Source organism: Protobothrops mucrosquamatus, unplaced genomic scaffold (assembly GCF_001527695.2).
Source record: "Protobothrops mucrosquamatus isolate PMUCROS unplaced genomic scaffold, P.Mucros_1.0 scaffold_41, whole genome shotgun sequence".
Classification (NCBI taxonomy): Eukaryota; Metazoa; Chordata; class Lepidosauria; order Squamata; family Viperidae; genus Protobothrops; species Protobothrops mucrosquamatus.
In genome coordinates this window covers 251,734-270,555 of record NW_015386117.1, presented here as the reverse complement: position 1 = coordinate 270,555, position 18,822 = coordinate 251,734, and the positions used below count along the sequence as shown (strand labels likewise).

The window sequence follows — 18,822 nt, the reverse complement described above, 5'->3', positions numbered from 1 at the left end:
GCCTTTTTGTATTTATATCAATATCTCTGCTTTTCCAGATCTTACTAATGGGATAAAATTAATTAATTAACTATTGCAGTACAGCCTAAGGTTATCCTGCATTTGATTTCAAGAGTAGAACTGCCATCGTAAACAATTTTGGATCCAAGGAAGATAAATTCTCAAACTAATTCAATTTCCTCCTTGTTGGTTTTAAATGTCTCATGTCACCTTTAGCTGTTGTCATTATCTTTGTTTTCCTGATGTTAAGACTCAGTCCTACGTTTTCATTTTCGACCTTGATTTTCCAGATCATTTTTTCCCAGATCTTCCTTATTTTCAGCCAATAGTGTTGTACCATCTGTGTACCTGAAATTATTTATGGTTCTTCCCCCAATCTTCACTCCAACATCAGGCAGTTCCAGATCTAATTTCCACGGTCATTTCAGCATCTTACTTGAGAAAAAAGGAGAGAAAATGCATCCCTGTCTAATTCCTTACTGATCCTGAACAAGTCTGTGTTGCCATAAAGTGTTCTCACTGTTGCCTCCTGATCAGTGTAGAGTGACCTGATGAATCTGATCAGGTGCGCTGGGACACCAAGATCATGCAAAGCTGCCCATAGCTTATTGTGTTCTATACAGTCAAAAGCTTTTCTGTAATCAATTGCCTTTTCCAAAACCCATCTAATATTGGCAATATGATCTCCAGTGCTGCACCCCTTTCTAAACCCAGTTTGTACATCGGTTAACTCTTGATTAATAACATTCTGTAGCCTCTGTTTAATGATCTCTAACAGAAACTTGCTTGCATGAGAAATCAATGCAATCGTGCGACAGTTGGAGCAGTCTCTGGCATCGCCTTTCTTTACCAAAGGGATAAAATTAATTAAAGGATAAGAGACATACTAATACGGAATGGAGAAAAGTATTTTAACTTTGAGAAAATTCAGGGACATTTGGGAACAATCCACTCAGAAATTTCTCTTAAAATTGTCTGATACTATAAAAATAAGTTTTAAAAGAGGTGACATAACAGCATACAACTCAGAAACAGGCTTTCAATTCCACAAGAATTGAAAAGCTGTTTGGGGTTTGGACTTAAAAATGACAAGTTACAAGAATGATATGGAAAAAGATGTTACACTGGATTTACAAATAAAATAGACTGTCTTATCATCAAAACAACAGACAGCACAGTCCAGACCTGGATTGTGGAAAGAGGAAGAGGTTTAGGATAACCATTCCCTAGAGTCTCCCAGGATTTAGGGTAGAGTAATATAGGATTATTATTGTTGTTGTTGGACCTGTTGTTAGTCAGGCAAGATTCTGTTTATATGGTATAAGAAAATAAAGAATTGTGCTAGGATGTTCTAGGGTTAGGCCTGACAATAGTATTAAGTAAGGATTTAATCTAACTCTGTATGGCTGTTATTAATGCTATATGCTAGCATGATCATAGATTTCTCATGTCAGATCTGGTTGGACCTGTAATTCTAGCAGTTCATTAATTGTGAAACAGAAAAAGAGTAATATATTTAGAGAAAAATTCTAATATTTATAACTATCTTGCAAAACAACATGTCTAATGTTTCTCAATCATCAGGAGTAGACTTGATAAAAAATACTCATTTATATTTATTGCAAATGACAAATGTAATAAACAATGACTTTCTTTTTGGAATAGGCTCCCTCCTTCCTGGAACCTATTTTTGTAGTCCAACAAAGTTGCTTTCATAAAATTTTGTGAAACCAGTACTATTTTGAGCAGCTATATGCTTTTTTTGGCAATATTGCAATTATGCAATAAAGTTTCTCTCAGGAATTAAATTAACAGGAGGAGAGAGAAAATGCAATCCAAGTAATACGTCAGCATTAGGAAAAAATGTTAAATCACTTTCATTGATAAACATAGTTGTTTAGTTACAGTTACAGAGGTAATGAAAAAATAAATTGCAACTAATTCTCTCATTTATGACCTTTGCAGGTCTGTAAAGCAAAAGAAAGCTTAAATAAGATTGTAAAAACTTAATGTTTCACTTAGCAGCAACCACTTGCTTAATGACCAAGTTGCCGGCCCCAATTGTGATCACTAAACAAGTACTACCTGTACTGTGTTCCAAATCTGTACTGTGTTCTCAATCATCTCCCCCTTCTCCTCCATGTACTGTTTTGACCTTTTAATGACTTTTAATGGGAAAAATAATCAGCAACCCTTAAACTGGTTGTTTTCCTTTTACTAATAACCTGTGATTTCAGATATGTCCTTATCATATTTTTCAATGCCTCCAACAATAGCAGAGCTTCTAATGTAATTAAAATGTTCTTAAAAATTCAGAGAAATATTCAGAGATAAATCTACATTGAAAGTAGCCTATACTGAACTGTATAGCACAGTCAAATATCAGAAGTTCACCACAGAAATATTTTATGTTATTTTGTATTCTGTCATAAAATGCTTTATGATGTGCAGCGCGGTGGCTCACATGATTAGAGCACTAGTCTGACAATTGGTAGACTTGCGTTGAAGGCCTGGTTGCTGCTGCATGGCAGGGTGGGCTTCTGTCATTTGCTCCTCTGACTCAGCAGTTCGAAAGCAGTGATGACAAGTAGAAAAATGGATACCACTTTAAGCAGGGGACCATGTGTGGCTCAGCACAATCAAAGAGGCAGAGTCCAAGTTCTCTTTCTAATTAATATGTTTGTTCAGTGCTGAACAAAGGTGGGTCGTTCCATAAGACTGGAAAAATGCATTTTGAAGCAAGCATATATACTGTAGGTGTCTTAGTTTCACTTAGTTACATAACAGGAATGCAGTTCATAGTAGATAAGGTACAGAAGTTACAAAAATACTTGTGCATGCATTCTGTAGTTATGATCACATGTTCAACTATAAGTTTGTGCTTTCTTTATCAAAGTTTCCACAACTCCAAAGACATGCCAAGGCCTCAATTTCAACATAAGAATCTTTACATCAATCATCAGAATTATCAAAATCCTGATCAGAATCCTGCCCGGTGGGCAACTTAATGGGGACATGAAAGGACCCCTCAACTGGGTGTCCCCTGGACAAGGGTGATGTCACCGGTTGATCCTTTCACCATAGAAGTGCTTTGATGCTTTTGACACAGGGAAAAAATGCTTTATGATGATATTTATGTCATAAAAAGTTTTATAAAATTTGTCAACTTTCAATTCAACAGGAGTCATAGGATCTGAATTTTAGATGTATTCTGTAAGTTAGCCCATTTAAAGTACCTTGGTTGAAAATGTTTTATCCTATTGTTTTGCCCAATTCGCACAGACATAAGAGTTTTTAGTAGTATATAGATTTCAGGCACTGCAGAAATCACAATAAAGCAAATAAAATAAATAATACCATTAACAACAATCATAACAACAAAATAACACATCTGCAGCATGCTTGAAATGTTCCAGAATAACAAGATACCTTATTTGTGAGCTGTAATCCTTTAAAGTGTTTGTATTCAACTGGCCTTTTTTAAAATGTGTTTCTGCTAGATTTGTTGCACTTATTAAGGCTTTTAGCTGTAACAAAAATTTATAATAAGTTAATTGTTATTAGTGATTTAGCATTAACAAGTAGAAAAAGCAGTTTATAAAACTGATGCATATTTTTATACTGGAAAATTTCTACATTTTGCAGCCATGATGTAATAACACAAAATAAAAAGAATAGTCATAGACATTCTGCATAATTCCAGTAGAGAAACTTGTTTCACAAAAAATAAATAATCCTCAACCTTCAGTGTACAACAACTAAGTAATTTGGCTTCATTCAGCTGGCTATTATTATTAAAAGAACTTTGCAGTAGAGGATAATCGATCTCTCTAATTTTTTTTTATGTTTTGGAGTTCAATATTAGGAAGCCAAACAAAGTATGTCCATAAATAGCTCTCTGTATGGTAAAAGGAATTTGTCATCACAATGTTTTAAAAGAGATTATCTATTGTCCAGTGTAAATATTTATATTATCATAAATTGACTATGGTTTTATATGTCATATTACAGGTAGTTCTTGACTTACAATTGTAATTGAGCGTCCAATTCCAGTTGTAAGCTGTAACAGTCATAAAGCGAATCACCACATGGCTTCACCTGATTTTAGCTTTTTTGTGGCAGTTGTTAAGTGAATGTGGCAATCATAAACCGAATGCCATGGTTTTTAAATGAATGCTGCAGTTAATTGAATCCATTGTTTGTTATAGGGCAGTTTGCCTGAAACCAGAAATAAACACTGGTTTCCAGCAAAACATTGTAAATCATGATCATGTGATTGCAAGATGATACAAAAGGCTGTAAATGCAGGCTGGTTCCCAAATGCCCAAATGCATTCAATTTAATTTTTTTTAACAAAACAGTTCAAAGGCTGGGGAGGGAAGCAACAATTCCCTACATATTTCTAGGAAATATTTTAGACTATTCTGAATGTTAATTTGATATGGTAATAATAAATTTATTGTCTCATCTATGCTGCAGTATTGCAATATTGTAAGCACTATAGAAACAGAGTCCTAATCAAGGCAGAATTTCAAAATTAACATGTACAGATATTATGACAACAAAATAAAGTTAGGCATATCTCTAGTTTTCAAATTGAGACAAACTGAAGTCATTTAAACAACATCTTTTCAAACATCATTATTACTAGAATTTAGTGTAAAATAAAAGTATTTTCTTACTTTTTCAGAAAGCAAGTTAGTAACATTTTGCTCTTGTCTTTTCTGAAAACATTCATAAATATGAAGCAACTTAACAGCCAACACTTGCTCACAATTAAAAAGACAATGATGACTGAAGACAATACTTGATATGTTAAGATCTAGTTGATACATTTTATAGTCATCAAACTTGGCACAATTTTCCAACTCTGGTTGCATTGCCTATTTGGGAGGGTGAAAAAAAAAAATCTTAAAAAAAGTAATTTTGAACAGCAATACGGACTGTACTTCTATGTATGTATATTTTTAAAGCAGGCTCTCTAAATGAATCCAAAGTGAGAAAAACCTGTTTGACCTGATAGATAAAAACTGTTTGTGAGTCAACATAAAAAAATACGACTAGATATGGTACTGGGCCAAATACTATTTTTTAATTATAAATAAATAGCAATGTGTGACAAAGCCATGGTTGTAGTACAATACATTTATATCCCCCAAAACATTTGATACAAAGACCCAAAGCTGAAAGACCCAAAGACCCAAAGCTGAAAGGCCTGAATAGGCAGCCAGGCTTTAAAAACTAATTCAAAATGAGCAGAAATCTCTTAGATGTTTACAACTTGCTCATTCATCTTCCTCCAAAGCAAGTGGAAAGTGATGAAGCAATTCACCAAACTTATGAAATTCCAAATGCTAGTGCAGACCTTGCATGAGTAACACCCCCTCCACAAATTGTTATTTAATTGTGGTGAAAAAAACAACTAAAATATACTGACGGTCTTCCTGAACGTAACACTTCTAGCAAAGCATACTGAACGTTGTCCAATGAATATCCCTTTGTAAAATAGTGTGAAAGAGTAAAAACAAACCTTTCTGTATATTGTATTTAATTCTGTGATAGTCTTAACAGGGAAAGATACTATGTGATGGCTTGATTGCTTGATCGGAGAAGGTAATGATATTATTTCCCCACTTTCTTCAAACCAGCCTTTTGCCTTGATAAGGGTGTTTCAAAAGCATAAAGAAAATCAAGCAAACCAGCAAATAACTGTTTTTAAAACAAATTGTTTAGAAAGTGGTTCTTAAAAAAAGCAAAATCATCATATTTACCCCTTCTTGCTGAAGGCGATTCTCCATTTTGTGGTGCATCTTCCTAGGAATATAAGGCTTTCTTGGAATGTAAAATCCTTCCTCTTCTAGGAGTCGTGGCAACATATTGCTTGGTAGCTTACAGCTATGTATAACTGAGAATAATCAAGATGACTTCAAGAATGATGTATACTTATTTAGAGATTGCAATGCTAATTAGTTTTCTTCCCTTTATTGGTTACATACAGAGAAAAAAGGTACAAATGATTTGTGGAATATTTATAATAGCAGCCATTTTAATCTGCTACAGAGGATACTCCTAATAAAGTGAATTGCCAGTAAAAATTTACTTTCTCCAACTTTTGCTCTTCTAAGCTTATGGAAAGACTAAGGAAATCTGAAATTTCATAACACAGAGATAATTGTATACAACAACTGTGTACAACCATATTGTATCTACCATGGCATTTCCCTATATTGTCTCTTAAAGGCTAGACTGAATAGGCTGCCAAGTTTTATCAGAAGTATCATTTTTTATATTTACCCACTTTTTTTAAAAAAATTACTCTTTAAAAAAAGGGTAATGTTTTCCTCTTGATCCATAGCATGGAGAAGGCTCTTCTCAGCTCCAGCTCAAAGGGTTTATGCACAATGTTCGTAAAACTTTATTTTGGTGCTCTTTTGCTGTTCTCTTTTTTTTCAGGCCTAGTGAAAAAGGATCCATCAATCTTTTTAATAAAAAAATCAGCCACTAGATAAATCAGGCACTGAATTCGTATTTTTTTTCTTTGGAAAAATTAGCAGTGATCTGCAGGTCAATAGTTTACTTTAAAATGATATTTTTACTTACTTACTTACTATTTTTTCATATTTTTAAAACAAAAATAAAGACCTTGGAAAAATGGGGAAAATACCAAAATGGTTGGAAGACTAGAGCAACTCTTCTATAAGGAAAACATATAATATGAACAACAGATGGCAGTCACAGCTAGAATTGCCTTTGCACAGTTTCAGGTTGTGCACCAGTTGCAAGTTTTCCTGGATCAGGAGTTCCTGAGCTCAGTCATTCAAGCCCTGGTTATCTCACATTTGGACTACTGCAATGAGATCTACATGGGGCTGCCCTTGAAGACCATTCAGAAGCTACAAATGGCGCAGAATGCAGCAGCACGGGCAGCCTTTGGGGCCGTAGAATGGCCCAATTACAGTGCTGTTCTGCAAGCTGCACTGGCAGCCGGTCTGTTTCTATATGTAATTCAAGGTGCTGGTTATTATCTATAAAGCCCTGCATGACATGGGTCCAGATTACTTGAGCAGGCATGCATCCTGTTATTCAAGGAATAATGGCTGGCAAGGTCCAGGAGAAGTCTTCTCTGTCATGGCTTTTGCCCTTTGGAACATCTTACCCCTTGAAGTGAGGTTTGCTCCCATCCTCCTGACCTTTCATAAGCACCTGAAAACCTGGTTTTGCCAATTAGCTTGGGGCCTCAATAGGGAAATGCCATGCATACTGGAGATGATTAATAGACTAATACCAGATCCCACTTCACCCCATGCACACCTTGTTTCCACCATCCCCATTATGAGATGTAAAATGATATCTGATGAATATCTATGGTGTTATCCCACAGTATTACAATCCAGGATCATACTATGGAAAAAAGTTAATATGAAGAAATGTCTGCAGGAGCTAGATGACACAAGTATTATTTCCAGTGGCAATGCTATCAAAGGCAGGAGAGAAGAATCATTAAAAGGGACTATTCTTTTCATGGAGCCACACTGGGAGTAAGAAAATAAGGAAATAATCAGTCCTGTGTCTCTGTGTTCATGTATGGGAAATATCCATAGAGAAATTATTCTTGGATCTATCTCAAATTTACCTCTGAAAAAAACAAAAAAGATAGAATATGGTAATAAATATTTACTTTCATATTAGATGTAGAAAAGAGATTTTTCTGAAGAGGGAAAGAAAATGAATTAGTTTTTGCTAGTCTCTGGGATGATAATTTTTGACCATGGCTCCTTGATAAATAAGAAACTGCTATAATGACATTGGTGCAGTTTTGCATTCCATGAAGTGCAGCCTTGAATGCAGAAATAAGGCAATGGGATTACACTAAACCTATCATGATTTCTATCTCATCAAGAGATTTACGCCAGCAATGCCCATAGTCTAACTGGTTTTGATTCATGGTTTGAAGAGGACAGGATAATGTTGATATGCCATGTTTTGCTACCAAGCAGCATCCCTTCCTAGGTTGCTAGAGATGACCACTAATACAGCACTGAGATTCCTCTGTCTATTAATATTGAATGGTTTCAGTGTTCATAAGAAGTCAGAGTATTCCACAATGACAAACAACTCATATCTCCATGAAAACTTTGGACCTGAATTGAAGACCCAACTTTGGCCTGTTCTTAAGAATCACTGCATTTAACATTATTCTCTCCTCCTTCTATATTAAGACATTTTACACAAGCAAAGTATATGGATATTTCTGTGGAGGGGGGGGAGCACTTTTCCGACATTGGTACCATTGTGCCATTTTTTGCAGCATGAAAATCTTCCCTAGCATTTACAAACAGTTTTATGGTGAATTTTACAGCAGGATAGGTTTAGAGAAAATGAAAACTACATCAAATTCTGCACCTGATAACAGTTCTGTTCTGAATCAGCAGATAGACCTAATATTTATATTTATGTCTATAAAATCAGTATCAATGTTACAATATCTTTGGAAACTTATATCACCTGGTAATGTGCTTGGAGTAAAGAGTTGGTTCCATCCCTTTTCCTTGTCTATTTTATTGAAATTACAGGTAGGAGATTTTACTTCAAGTAATTCTGTCAACATTTCTTTCATATGGACAAGCAGTGGAGTTTGCTCATTTAAGCTACAGATGTTTTGAAGGCAGCCATCTGCTGATTTCTATTGTTTATCATGAAGAAAAACAATGTGAAATAATAAATTCAGAAATAATTGAATAAAAACTAACATGAAACAATATCTCCATTGAATTATTTGAATTGATATAGGTAATTCCTAGAAAATAATCAATATGTTCATAAATAAAATTCGGTCTGAATGAAAAACAAGGATATCCATTGTTTTAAATTCCCATGTACCGTCAAAGTTTGGCTGGAAAATCCTTAATCTTCTGGAGTAGATGTTGAGAACAAACAGAATTCCAGTAGTACAATACTGTGTTCTACTTACGTATACAGTAAATAGAGGGATGTCTTTATTACAAACACAAAAAAGGTGTCAAAAAGCCACTTTGTTACCTTTCAAAAGATGGGTAGTAGAAAGGCTATAAATAACTATAAATATTTTAAATTTATATAGCTATAAATAACTATAAATATTTTAAAAGTTTTAAATTTTAAGTTGTTTAAATATACAACTTGATGATTTAGGTTTTGATTTTTCAATAGTATTAACAAAGAATTATCCTATTTGAAATACTTTTTAAGATAATTATTTATTTGATAATTTCTGTTGAATTTTATTGTATCATTTAACTTTACAAATTTCAGCAGATATGCATCAAGGACCTACCTTCAGGACAGAAATAAACAATTTCTCAGTGTTCATACTTCTGTTTTTTAACTGTACTTCATCAATACTTCAAACTTTATAACTCATTTAAAATAACTTCTTTAACAATTCAGTAACTTATTAAACTAATGATGCAGTCCAATATACATTGAACAGGACTAAAACAATCTGGCTATTTTTTGCTTTGAACAGGTTAATGTGTACATTGTGGAATTAGTTTGTGCATTTCTAGAAGTTGATTATTTAAAATTAGAAGTGGTCTAAGTATTAGACACACAGACACACATAGCATTCTTTTTTACAATAGCTTCCCATTTCTGCAAGGGCTATTTAGAGCCTATGTAAAGAAGAATATAGTTCAATACAATTTATTAGCTCTCATTAGGACCCAGTATTGGCAGATCCTGTATAGCATAGAGGAAGAAAATGATACACTCTAGCTACATTGGACAATTAAAGCCAATGGTTGTTATTTCTTCCACTTTTTAAAAATTATTTTGAGAAAGTACAATGCAGCAATTTTAAAAATGCTAAAAAAAAGGCAGGCTATAAAATACTGTATTACCTCAAATCCATTTGCAAATGCACTGTTTTATGCATAAATACATAATATATTGTAATTACACATAAGTACATATTACTTCCATGATTATAATGAAAAATTTCAAAGAAAAGCATAATATATTTTCGAAGACTTCATTGTATGAGCTTAAAGAAAAAGTGATAAAAAATTTTACTTGATGTGCATATACATTCTGAGACATTAAAATAACATTTCAATATCGTTTATTTCATTAAACTTAGTAAAGAAATATACAGCATTATGATGCTTTGTATCTGTTTATTATAAAAAAACTACAAGTCACTCAAGTAAAAAAAAGAAAAAGACAATTGATATGTAAAGAATAATACCTGTCCAAGATTTGTATCAAGTTCTTTCATATTGGAGTGTTCTTCAAAAGTTGATATAAAAAATTCAAAACCCTCATCTATGGGTACTTCATTCTAAGAGTGATAAGAACATAGCAGAAAAACTGTTGATAGATCATAGAGTAACGTTTTATTTTCTCCTAAACTATATTTTCCTTTATTTGTCCTCATATTCTTTAACAGTTACCGCTCAGATATTATGCTTGATTTTACAATAGCAACCATCCACTCCTCAGTGAAATATTGTTATGTTTCAAAGATGCATAGGTTACCCTTTAACTAAAACTATGTTGGCACTTATTCATATACATTTGTTAATTAAACAACTGGCGTAAGTTTTGTGATCTCCCTAAATTATCCTATACTGCTAAATCGTCATCATTCATTCCAAAAACTGCATAAACACTGAGATTAGACATTTTGAAATAACATCTTGATCCATTTCCCCCCGTTTTAAACAATTCTGGGAAAATATAATGAAGAAAGAATATAAACATTTTGGCAATGCTTTTTGTGATAAGGTTTAGATTAACATAAAACAGCATCTCTAAATATGTATAGCCTGCTACATTAGCTTCACGCTGATTCAAAAAAAGGAAATTACTATTTAAATTGCACAAAATACTATTTAAAACTAAAAAGACAATTTGAATTCATACAAGCAATATTTCATAACTACTCAGTTATCATTTGAAACATTAATGAATTTATGACAAAAGGACTCCAGTTTAATACTGAGAATACTAATAATACTAATACTACTACTACTACTAATAATAATAATAAAGTTGGAAGGGACCTTGGAGGTCATAGTGATCAGATCAACACAAAATTGTTTACAAAAAATAATTGTGCCCATTGTCTGATATCCCAAACTGCACATGTAGCTATAGAAACTAGTAAAATATCTATTCCACAGTATTTATTTCCGTGCTTGCTAATAAGGTTTGATGGCAAATACAGTGATTACTAATTATCTATTTTCTATGGCACCACCAGTTCTAGGAATGATTCAGATTATTTATTGTTTCAGATTTGGCAATCAAATTTTAGATATGTTCATGATACTTGTTGAAACAAAAGAATGGGGAAATGTCAGCAAGTTAATTCAGTTGCTACTAATTTTTTTGCTATTTAGCCTTTTGTTGTTATATTTGACAGACTGAAATCCATATTTAGCTTTCTGCTGACATTATTTCAAAGGGCTTTTCCTGTTTTTATTGTTGACCTCCCAGATGCAGATTATTTTATTAAGCTTTATGGATCCTCCGTGATGCTTATACCAATAATTTTAAAATAAATATAAATATGAAACATGAAATTGAATAGAATTAGATTAGATTTTAAAAGGAAGAAAAACAATTTAAAAGATTATGTTTTAAAGTTAAAGGGACTAGACCCACGAGGATCAGTTAGAACACGGGTGTCAAACTCGATCACATCATGTGATGTATTGTGACTTTTTTGCCTTTGCGGAGATGGGGTGGGCGTGGCCTGTTCTTGATGCATCTGGCCTGCGGGCCACCAGTTTGACACCCTTTAACTAGAATAGGATAGACAAATATTTCCCTATGGTATATTTCTATTCCTGTTACAAGATTACAGACATATTATGTTTGCACAGATTATATAGAACATCAACATTAACTTTTAATAAAATTTAATAAAAGATTAAGAATTAAGAAAGGATCATTTTTCTATTTATATAAGGCAGTACGGCCTGAATTACAGTTCTACAAAACTGTGCCTTTCTCATTATTAACATCCTGAAACTGACCAAAACAATAGTTTATTACTCTTGGGAATATTTTTTTACAAAAGTTTTGTTACCTCAGCATTTGTTTCTTGATTGTTCTGAAATCCTGCGGCAGAATTTTGTATGTGAGAAAAATCTTTTTCCTGCGCAGCCTAAAATAAATATTATGCTGTATTTACAATATTACTTTTGACATACATATTAATAACCAAAATCACTTACAAATTACTCATCATATAACCACTTTTTTCTGGGATACTTCAAGTGATGTTGAAGGTGAATCTTTTACATTGAATTTTTTTTTCATAGAAACATAAATAAATATTTTGCGTTTTTTTTTTTCATTTAGTTACAGACCAATTAAAACTATCACCTTGACAGTTTTCAGCTTTTCTTTTACTCTGCCCCGTAATGCTTCAGTTAATGTATCTTGTTCTTCTACTTCAGCCACAACTAGAATCAAGAAAGCATACATTTTTAGAATGTAGTTTGTGACAGAATTCTTTCATAGTCCCTATAGCAGAGGTCCCCAACCTTTTGGGCATCAGGGACCGGTTCCGTGGAGAGAGGTTTTTCCGTGGATCGGAGGGTGCGTGGTTTTGTGTGCTGCCTGCATCCCGTGTATGGGACTTTGCTTGTTTGCATGGACCGGTTGATGGCATGCTGCGGCCTGGGACTGGTCCACAGACCAGGGGTTGGGGACCCCTGCCCTATAGTATATACTGTAGATCATATTGTTAACAGCAAAATATGTGACTATAATTTTTTTTAGTTTTTGAAGCTGTTAAATGCTTGAGTTCTGCATCTGAACCACATACAGAGACACACACTTAGCAAAATTCCAAATGAATGTATATTTAATAGGCTGCTCTGATTTAGCCTTGAACCTGACAGCCTTCTTCTCTGATTCAAAATCCTCATGGAGTTCTACTTCTAATATTCATGAGATCATGAGTTTATGAGATCAGCTTGCTGGAAAGGATAGGATGCTGTGTTTTGCACCAAAAAGTAGGGCAATGTTTTTAAATAGTAATTTCTGACACCCATATTGGTGGGGAAGAAAGGGATTAGATTCAGGGATCAACCAGCATATCTACAAATCAAATTGAACTTTATAATATAACAACCCAATTCAAAGTTTTTGGGACAAGTGGTACTTTGCAGGGAATACAGGTCTAAATAATTGTGCATAACTGTTTCTGCTGCAATTACATTTCATTAGTGTTTGCATTACTATACTATGTTAGGCAGCATTGCCCAATAGTGCGTTTTAGTTCTATTCAGTTGCCTTCTGTCTTTCAAGAATCATTTAGAAGTCATTGTGGCAGAGCTATTAAAGGAAGACAAAGCAGAGGTGGAAGCAGTGAGAGAGAAAAATGTCTGTGGCTAATCATGGAAAAGAGCCACATTTCCTGCCCCTAAAATTAAATAACCGGTATTTGACACTGTTATCTTGCATTCAAAGAATGTAAAATTCTGGAACATGCAAAGAGGATAAAGTCTGACAGTAACAAAAGGAGCTATACCATTTCATTATCAATCAAACAGTACCTCCAAAGAAAGTACAGTGCAATCTCAGACCTCTTCCATTCCCATGATAAGAATGGTTAGAATTAGCCAGTCACCCTTCACTGCTCTATAGTTTGAATTAGAGTTGTTTAATTAGGGATTCTTCCATGAATGGCTAATTTATATACAGTATCAAAGCATTTTTTTCTGGGAGAATAAATCCATCAGCTTAGCCAGTTAACCATTTTATTGTAAACTTTTTAAAAAAGATGGAGTAGCACAGTGTGTAGGCAGGGAATTACATTTTTGCTTCACTTTCACAAATTTGAAAAAAGGAAGTTAACAACAAATTCAAAGGCCCTAGTAATCTAGGTTAAGAATGGAAGAGCACAAAGTCACAATCTGCATTAGCTGTGCAGCTGTCTCTTAAGTTTCTAGAGAATTGGAATGAGATTAGTCTTCAGTGATCATTTTTCTTCAAAAGCTATGCTTCTGTTCATAAATTCTCTAGAAATCTGGATTATTGGCAAAGCTGCAGTGATACCGATTAACTACAATAAATTAAACAGTTCACATAAAAATTGTATAGTGCATGGAAAGAGAAAAAAGATTACTGCCAGAATAGTTTTCTGGTGAGTCTGAATAGGTAAGAGAATAGAGGAAAAGTTGTCATATCTAACAGCTGGAACAGTTACGGAATCAAAAAGTAACTTTCTAGAAGTGCAAAGGTATTTTATAATTTTTTAAAACAGGACTAGTAGCCCAGCTACTACCACTCTCCAGTAAGAGCTCCAGAAAAGGTGAGAAAAAGTGGGGACATCTGTAAGTATACTTGGGTTGGGGAAGTAGGAACCACTTAGATGATGGTTCATTACCCACAACATATGCCCAAATTACTCCTTTGGGTATAATTACTCCCAGTTAAAGAACCTGTGTGCTAAGCAGTAAAGTTAGACAGAGCAGCAGCACTGAGAAAACTGTGCTTTCTTCAGCCTTATTTGACAAAATTGCATTTACAGCTAAGTTTTGAAATTGTAGATAAAGGAATAACAAAATATTACAAATTACTTTAATGTTATAATTAATGTTAAAATATTTCTAGATCATTAAGAGGGGACCACTGTACTGTGATACCTGAACTTTTTCATTTTTCCATGTTATTAAATTGAGAAGTCAAGATAGATATCTTCCCTGGGAAAACTTTTTTAATATTGAAAAGAATGCATAAAAAAGATACTGTGAAAGAATGATAAAATGAAATAATAAAACTCAATTTAAGGCACACTAAATGTTCCTAAATTTCATAGTGGTAATATCCATCCAAATAAAATACTGAATTACCTTTCTGTGGACTTTGTTCTTGGGCTTCTATTTGTATTCTATCATCATAAAGGTCATCTTCAGTTTGCTAAATTGCATAAGAAAAATTGCTAATAAACTATAAGAACTATATCCCTGTATGATTGATTGATTGATTGAATAATTGATTGATTTAATCAATGTATATCCCACCTTTCCTTCAGGTCTCAGATATTTACAAAGCACTTTACTTTCCAGCCTTTTTTCCATTTTAATCCTATTATTTCCCACAATTATAAGCTGACCATAGATTCAAAAATTATGAGTGCAAAACAATTATTTTTTCCAATTTCATTATACACTATGACTACTTGTTTTATAGAGCTCTGTCATGTCTCCTTTAATTTATGTATCTCACGTTACAACTTTTCCTCACTTTTACAGCTTGAACATTTTGATTGCTCTTTTTTGCCTCTTTTTTATAATACAGTTATCGAGGTTCAGCAACCCAAATTGTACACATGGGGTTACACTGTGTATTTTTTAAATAGGCATTATAGTGTTGGCAGTTTTATCTTCCATTCCTTTAATTCCTAACAATTTTTCAACAATTGCTACAAACAGGTCACTGACCTCAATTCCCCATTAGTTTACATATGGATTACATTTACCTTAAATTACATTTGCCATTTTAACAAGTAGTATTTAGTATTTTTATTTGATATACCGGTACTTTTATACCTGAGTGTAGTACAAGCAGAAAACAATATAAATCAACAATGTTGTATAACAAATATTTCTCTCCTCAAATTTTATATTACTTTATAATTATTCACCTATGCTTTTTGGTTTTTATCTTTCAGCGTAGATTACTGTCTTCTGCAGATTGGCTACCTGCTCATTCCTAATTTAAGTGCCAGTCCCAACATGCATTTTATGGGAAATCTACACAGTTTCTCTAGCATAAGAGTTATCCGTTGTTCCTCTCTGCTTCCTGTTTTTAACTATTCTACAGCTGGAAGAAACCTAAATATAACTTGCACTGTTTTTGTTAATTTTTGATTAACTCCAGGGTACAAATTGTGCATATTTAATTTAATACTTTTAAATCACCTCTTCATTAGTTCAAAGCAGTTTACATGTGCATTTTTCATGAAAATATACAAATAAAATGTGACATTGAACAGACAAAGTTATCAACATAATTAGAGATTTTCTAAAAAGCAATTTCTGAAGAATATCCAAAATTCTAAAGAATATACTATATTCTATTTTAATATGGATGAAAGAGCCTGATTTCTAACACTTCCTTAGGTAAAGATTTTTTTTTCTTTGCAAATCTTTCCTGAACTTTCTCTTTCTAAAAAAAGAAAGGAAATTGTTAAAATCTTATCTGTAGGGATCCAAAGCCATTTAAAAAAAACCCTAAACAATGGATATAATCACATTCTTATTAGTCTCAATATTTAATTATCTAAAGAACAAGTATATCTAATCATTAATAAATCACTTAGAAAATAATATAATTATTTAGAAATATTTGTCGTAACTTGCCTCCGTCTTTTTATCTAGTAATGCCTCCAAATCTTCACCAGAATCCATTTATGTTAATTAACTGAAAAAGATAAAATATGAACATCAATGGAACTGCATCTATATGGAGGGAAGTGTGCAGTGGGATGCCCCAGGGCTTTGTTTTGGGCCCAGTGCTCTTCAACAACTTCATCAATGATTTGGATGAGGGGATAGATGGGGAACTAATCAAATTTGCAGATGACACAAGCTGGCAGGAATAGCCAACACTCCAGAAGAAAGACATAAGATAAAGACAGATCTTGACAGTCTTGAACATTGGGCACTATCTAACAAAAAGAAATGCAATGGTGAAAAAAGTAAGGTTTTATATTGAGGCAAGAAAAACCAAAAGCACAGGTACATTATAGGTGGTACCTTGCTGAATAGTAGTAACTGTGAGAGGGATCTCGGAGTCCTAGTGGACAATCACTTAAATATGAGCCAGCAGTGTGCTGCAGCTGCCAAAAAAGCCAACACAGTGCTAGGCTGCATTAACAGAGGGATAGAATCAAGATCACATGAAGTGTTAATACCACTTTATAGTGTCTTGGTAAGGCTGTACTTGGAATACTGCTTCCAGTTTTGGTCACTACGATAACTCTGAATGAAAAACTATAACCGTCTCTTTCCTTCAAATACCTGTAAGAATCTATCCCTAGCATTAGTTTTGGGGCATGACTCCAAGTAGAGTTAACCCTAACTTTAGCCCTAGTAGAGTTTTCATTGTCAAGATGTTGAGACTCTAGAAGGAGCACAGAGAAGAGCAACAAAGATGATCAGAGGACTGGAAACTAAAACATATAAAGAACGGTTGCTGGAATTAGGTATCTCTACTTTAATGAAGAGAAGGACTAGGGGTGATATGATAGCAGTGTTCCAATATCTCAGGGCTTGCTACAAAGAAAAGTGAATCAAGCTATTCTCCAAAGCACCTGAAGGCAGGACAAGAAGCATTGGATGGAAACTAATAAAGGAGAGAAGCAACCTAGAACTAAGGAGAAATTTTCTGGCAGTTAGAACAATTAATCAGTGGAACAACCTGCCTCCAGAAGTTGAGTTTTAAGAAGAGACTGGACAACCATTTGTCTGAAATGGTATAGGGTTTCCTACCTGAGCAGGGGGTTGGACTAGAGGGACCTCCAAGGTCCCCTCCAACTCTATTATTATTAGAATTAGTAATATTATTAGTATTAGTATTATATTATTATTAAATATATGTATATCATATCAACATAATTTCAGCTTGACAATCAATAAAAATATACAATTACTTTAATCAAAAGAAATTTGCTTGGACTATATCCTTGGCTTTTTAATATATTTATGTTTTAGCATATTTTTCTGATTGCACATAAAGTTATTGAACAGTTCATTGAGGGTAGCTTGTACATATGTGGAATTGTGCTATGACATATTTCATGTTACATCACTGCTATCCTACATTCAGTCTTGTTTTAAAATTTGAAACAGCTGTAATTTTTGTCATTGTTTTTGCATTTCATTTATATGTAATAACCTAAAGATAAATTTATCTGACTTAGCTTTTCCTGAAAAAGGTATAGTTTTAAGGTCCATGGTTTGAATACCATTTATCTAATGAATTGCATAAATTGGATGCATGAACATATTAGAAAATTTTGAAGTGCCAGAAAAAAAGTGGGAAATAAAATCTTCAATTCTACAATTGTACCATGGTCTACATCAGTGGTGGCGAACCTATGGCACGGGTGCCAGAGGTGGCACTCAGAACCCTCTCTGTGGGCACGCATGCCGTCGCCCCAGTCCTAGGCCTTCAGCTGGGTTTTATAAAACCTTTTTGCTTTAGGCCTCCGCTGCCTTGTGCAAAAAAAAAAAAAAGGTTCAATCAATCAGTCAATTTCAACTTCTCGCGGGGAAAAAAAGATCTTGCAAAGTTGGAATTGATTGATTGAACTTTTTAGTCCCACCCAGTCTGCCGTTACCACCGCAGCCACGCCCACCCAATGGGCCACACCCACTAAATGGGCCACACCCACCCAGCACCCAACGATGCATAAGTGGGTTTTGGGTTGCAGTTTAGGCACTCGGTCTCTAAAAGGTTCGCCATCACTGGTCTACATGAATCCAAATCATTTTATGAAAGTGACAGCTGTCAACACATTTAAGACAACATAATTTTAAAGATTTAAGCTGCATTTGTTGATTAGAAAATGTAAGTACTATAAGACAGAGGTCTCCAACCTTTTGGGCACCAGGGACCGGTTCCGTGGAGAGGTTTTTCTGCGGACCAGAGGGTGTGTGGTTTCATGTACTGCCTGCATCCCACAGATGGGATTTACTTGTTTGTGCGGACTAGTTGCTGGCATGCTGCGGCCCGGTACTGGTACACAGACCAGGGGTTGGGGACCCCTGCTATAGGAAACCAGGTTTATATAAAAATATATTGTGCAAAAATCAAATA

General features: G+C 34.0%; 1 protein-coding gene across 1 annotated transcript in view; it reads right to left on the bottom strand.

Moving 5' to 3' along the window:
* The window catches only part of CC2D2B (coiled-coil and C2 domain containing 2B), a 76,261-nt gene extending 59,852 nt beyond the window's left edge, over positions 1–16,409 (bottom strand). Inside the window, exons 1-9 of the mRNA XM_029283119.1 lie at positions 16,362–16,409; positions 14,850–14,916; positions 12,373–12,452; positions 12,074–12,151; positions 10,226–10,318; positions 8,506–8,683; positions 5,772–5,905; positions 5,531–5,656; positions 3,430–3,527 (exon numbers count right to left, since the gene is read on the bottom strand). Coding sequence (XP_029138952.1) covers positions 3,430–3,527; positions 5,531–5,656; positions 5,772–5,905; positions 8,506–8,683; positions 10,226–10,318; positions 12,074–12,151; positions 12,373–12,452; positions 14,850–14,916; positions 16,362–16,409 — 902 coding nt within the window. The remainder of the gene's footprint in view (positions 1–3,429; positions 3,528–5,530; positions 5,657–5,771; positions 5,906–8,505; positions 8,684–10,225; positions 10,319–12,073; positions 12,152–12,372; positions 12,453–14,849; positions 14,917–16,361) is intronic.
* Between the last annotated feature and the right edge of the window lie 2,413 nt (positions 16,410–18,822).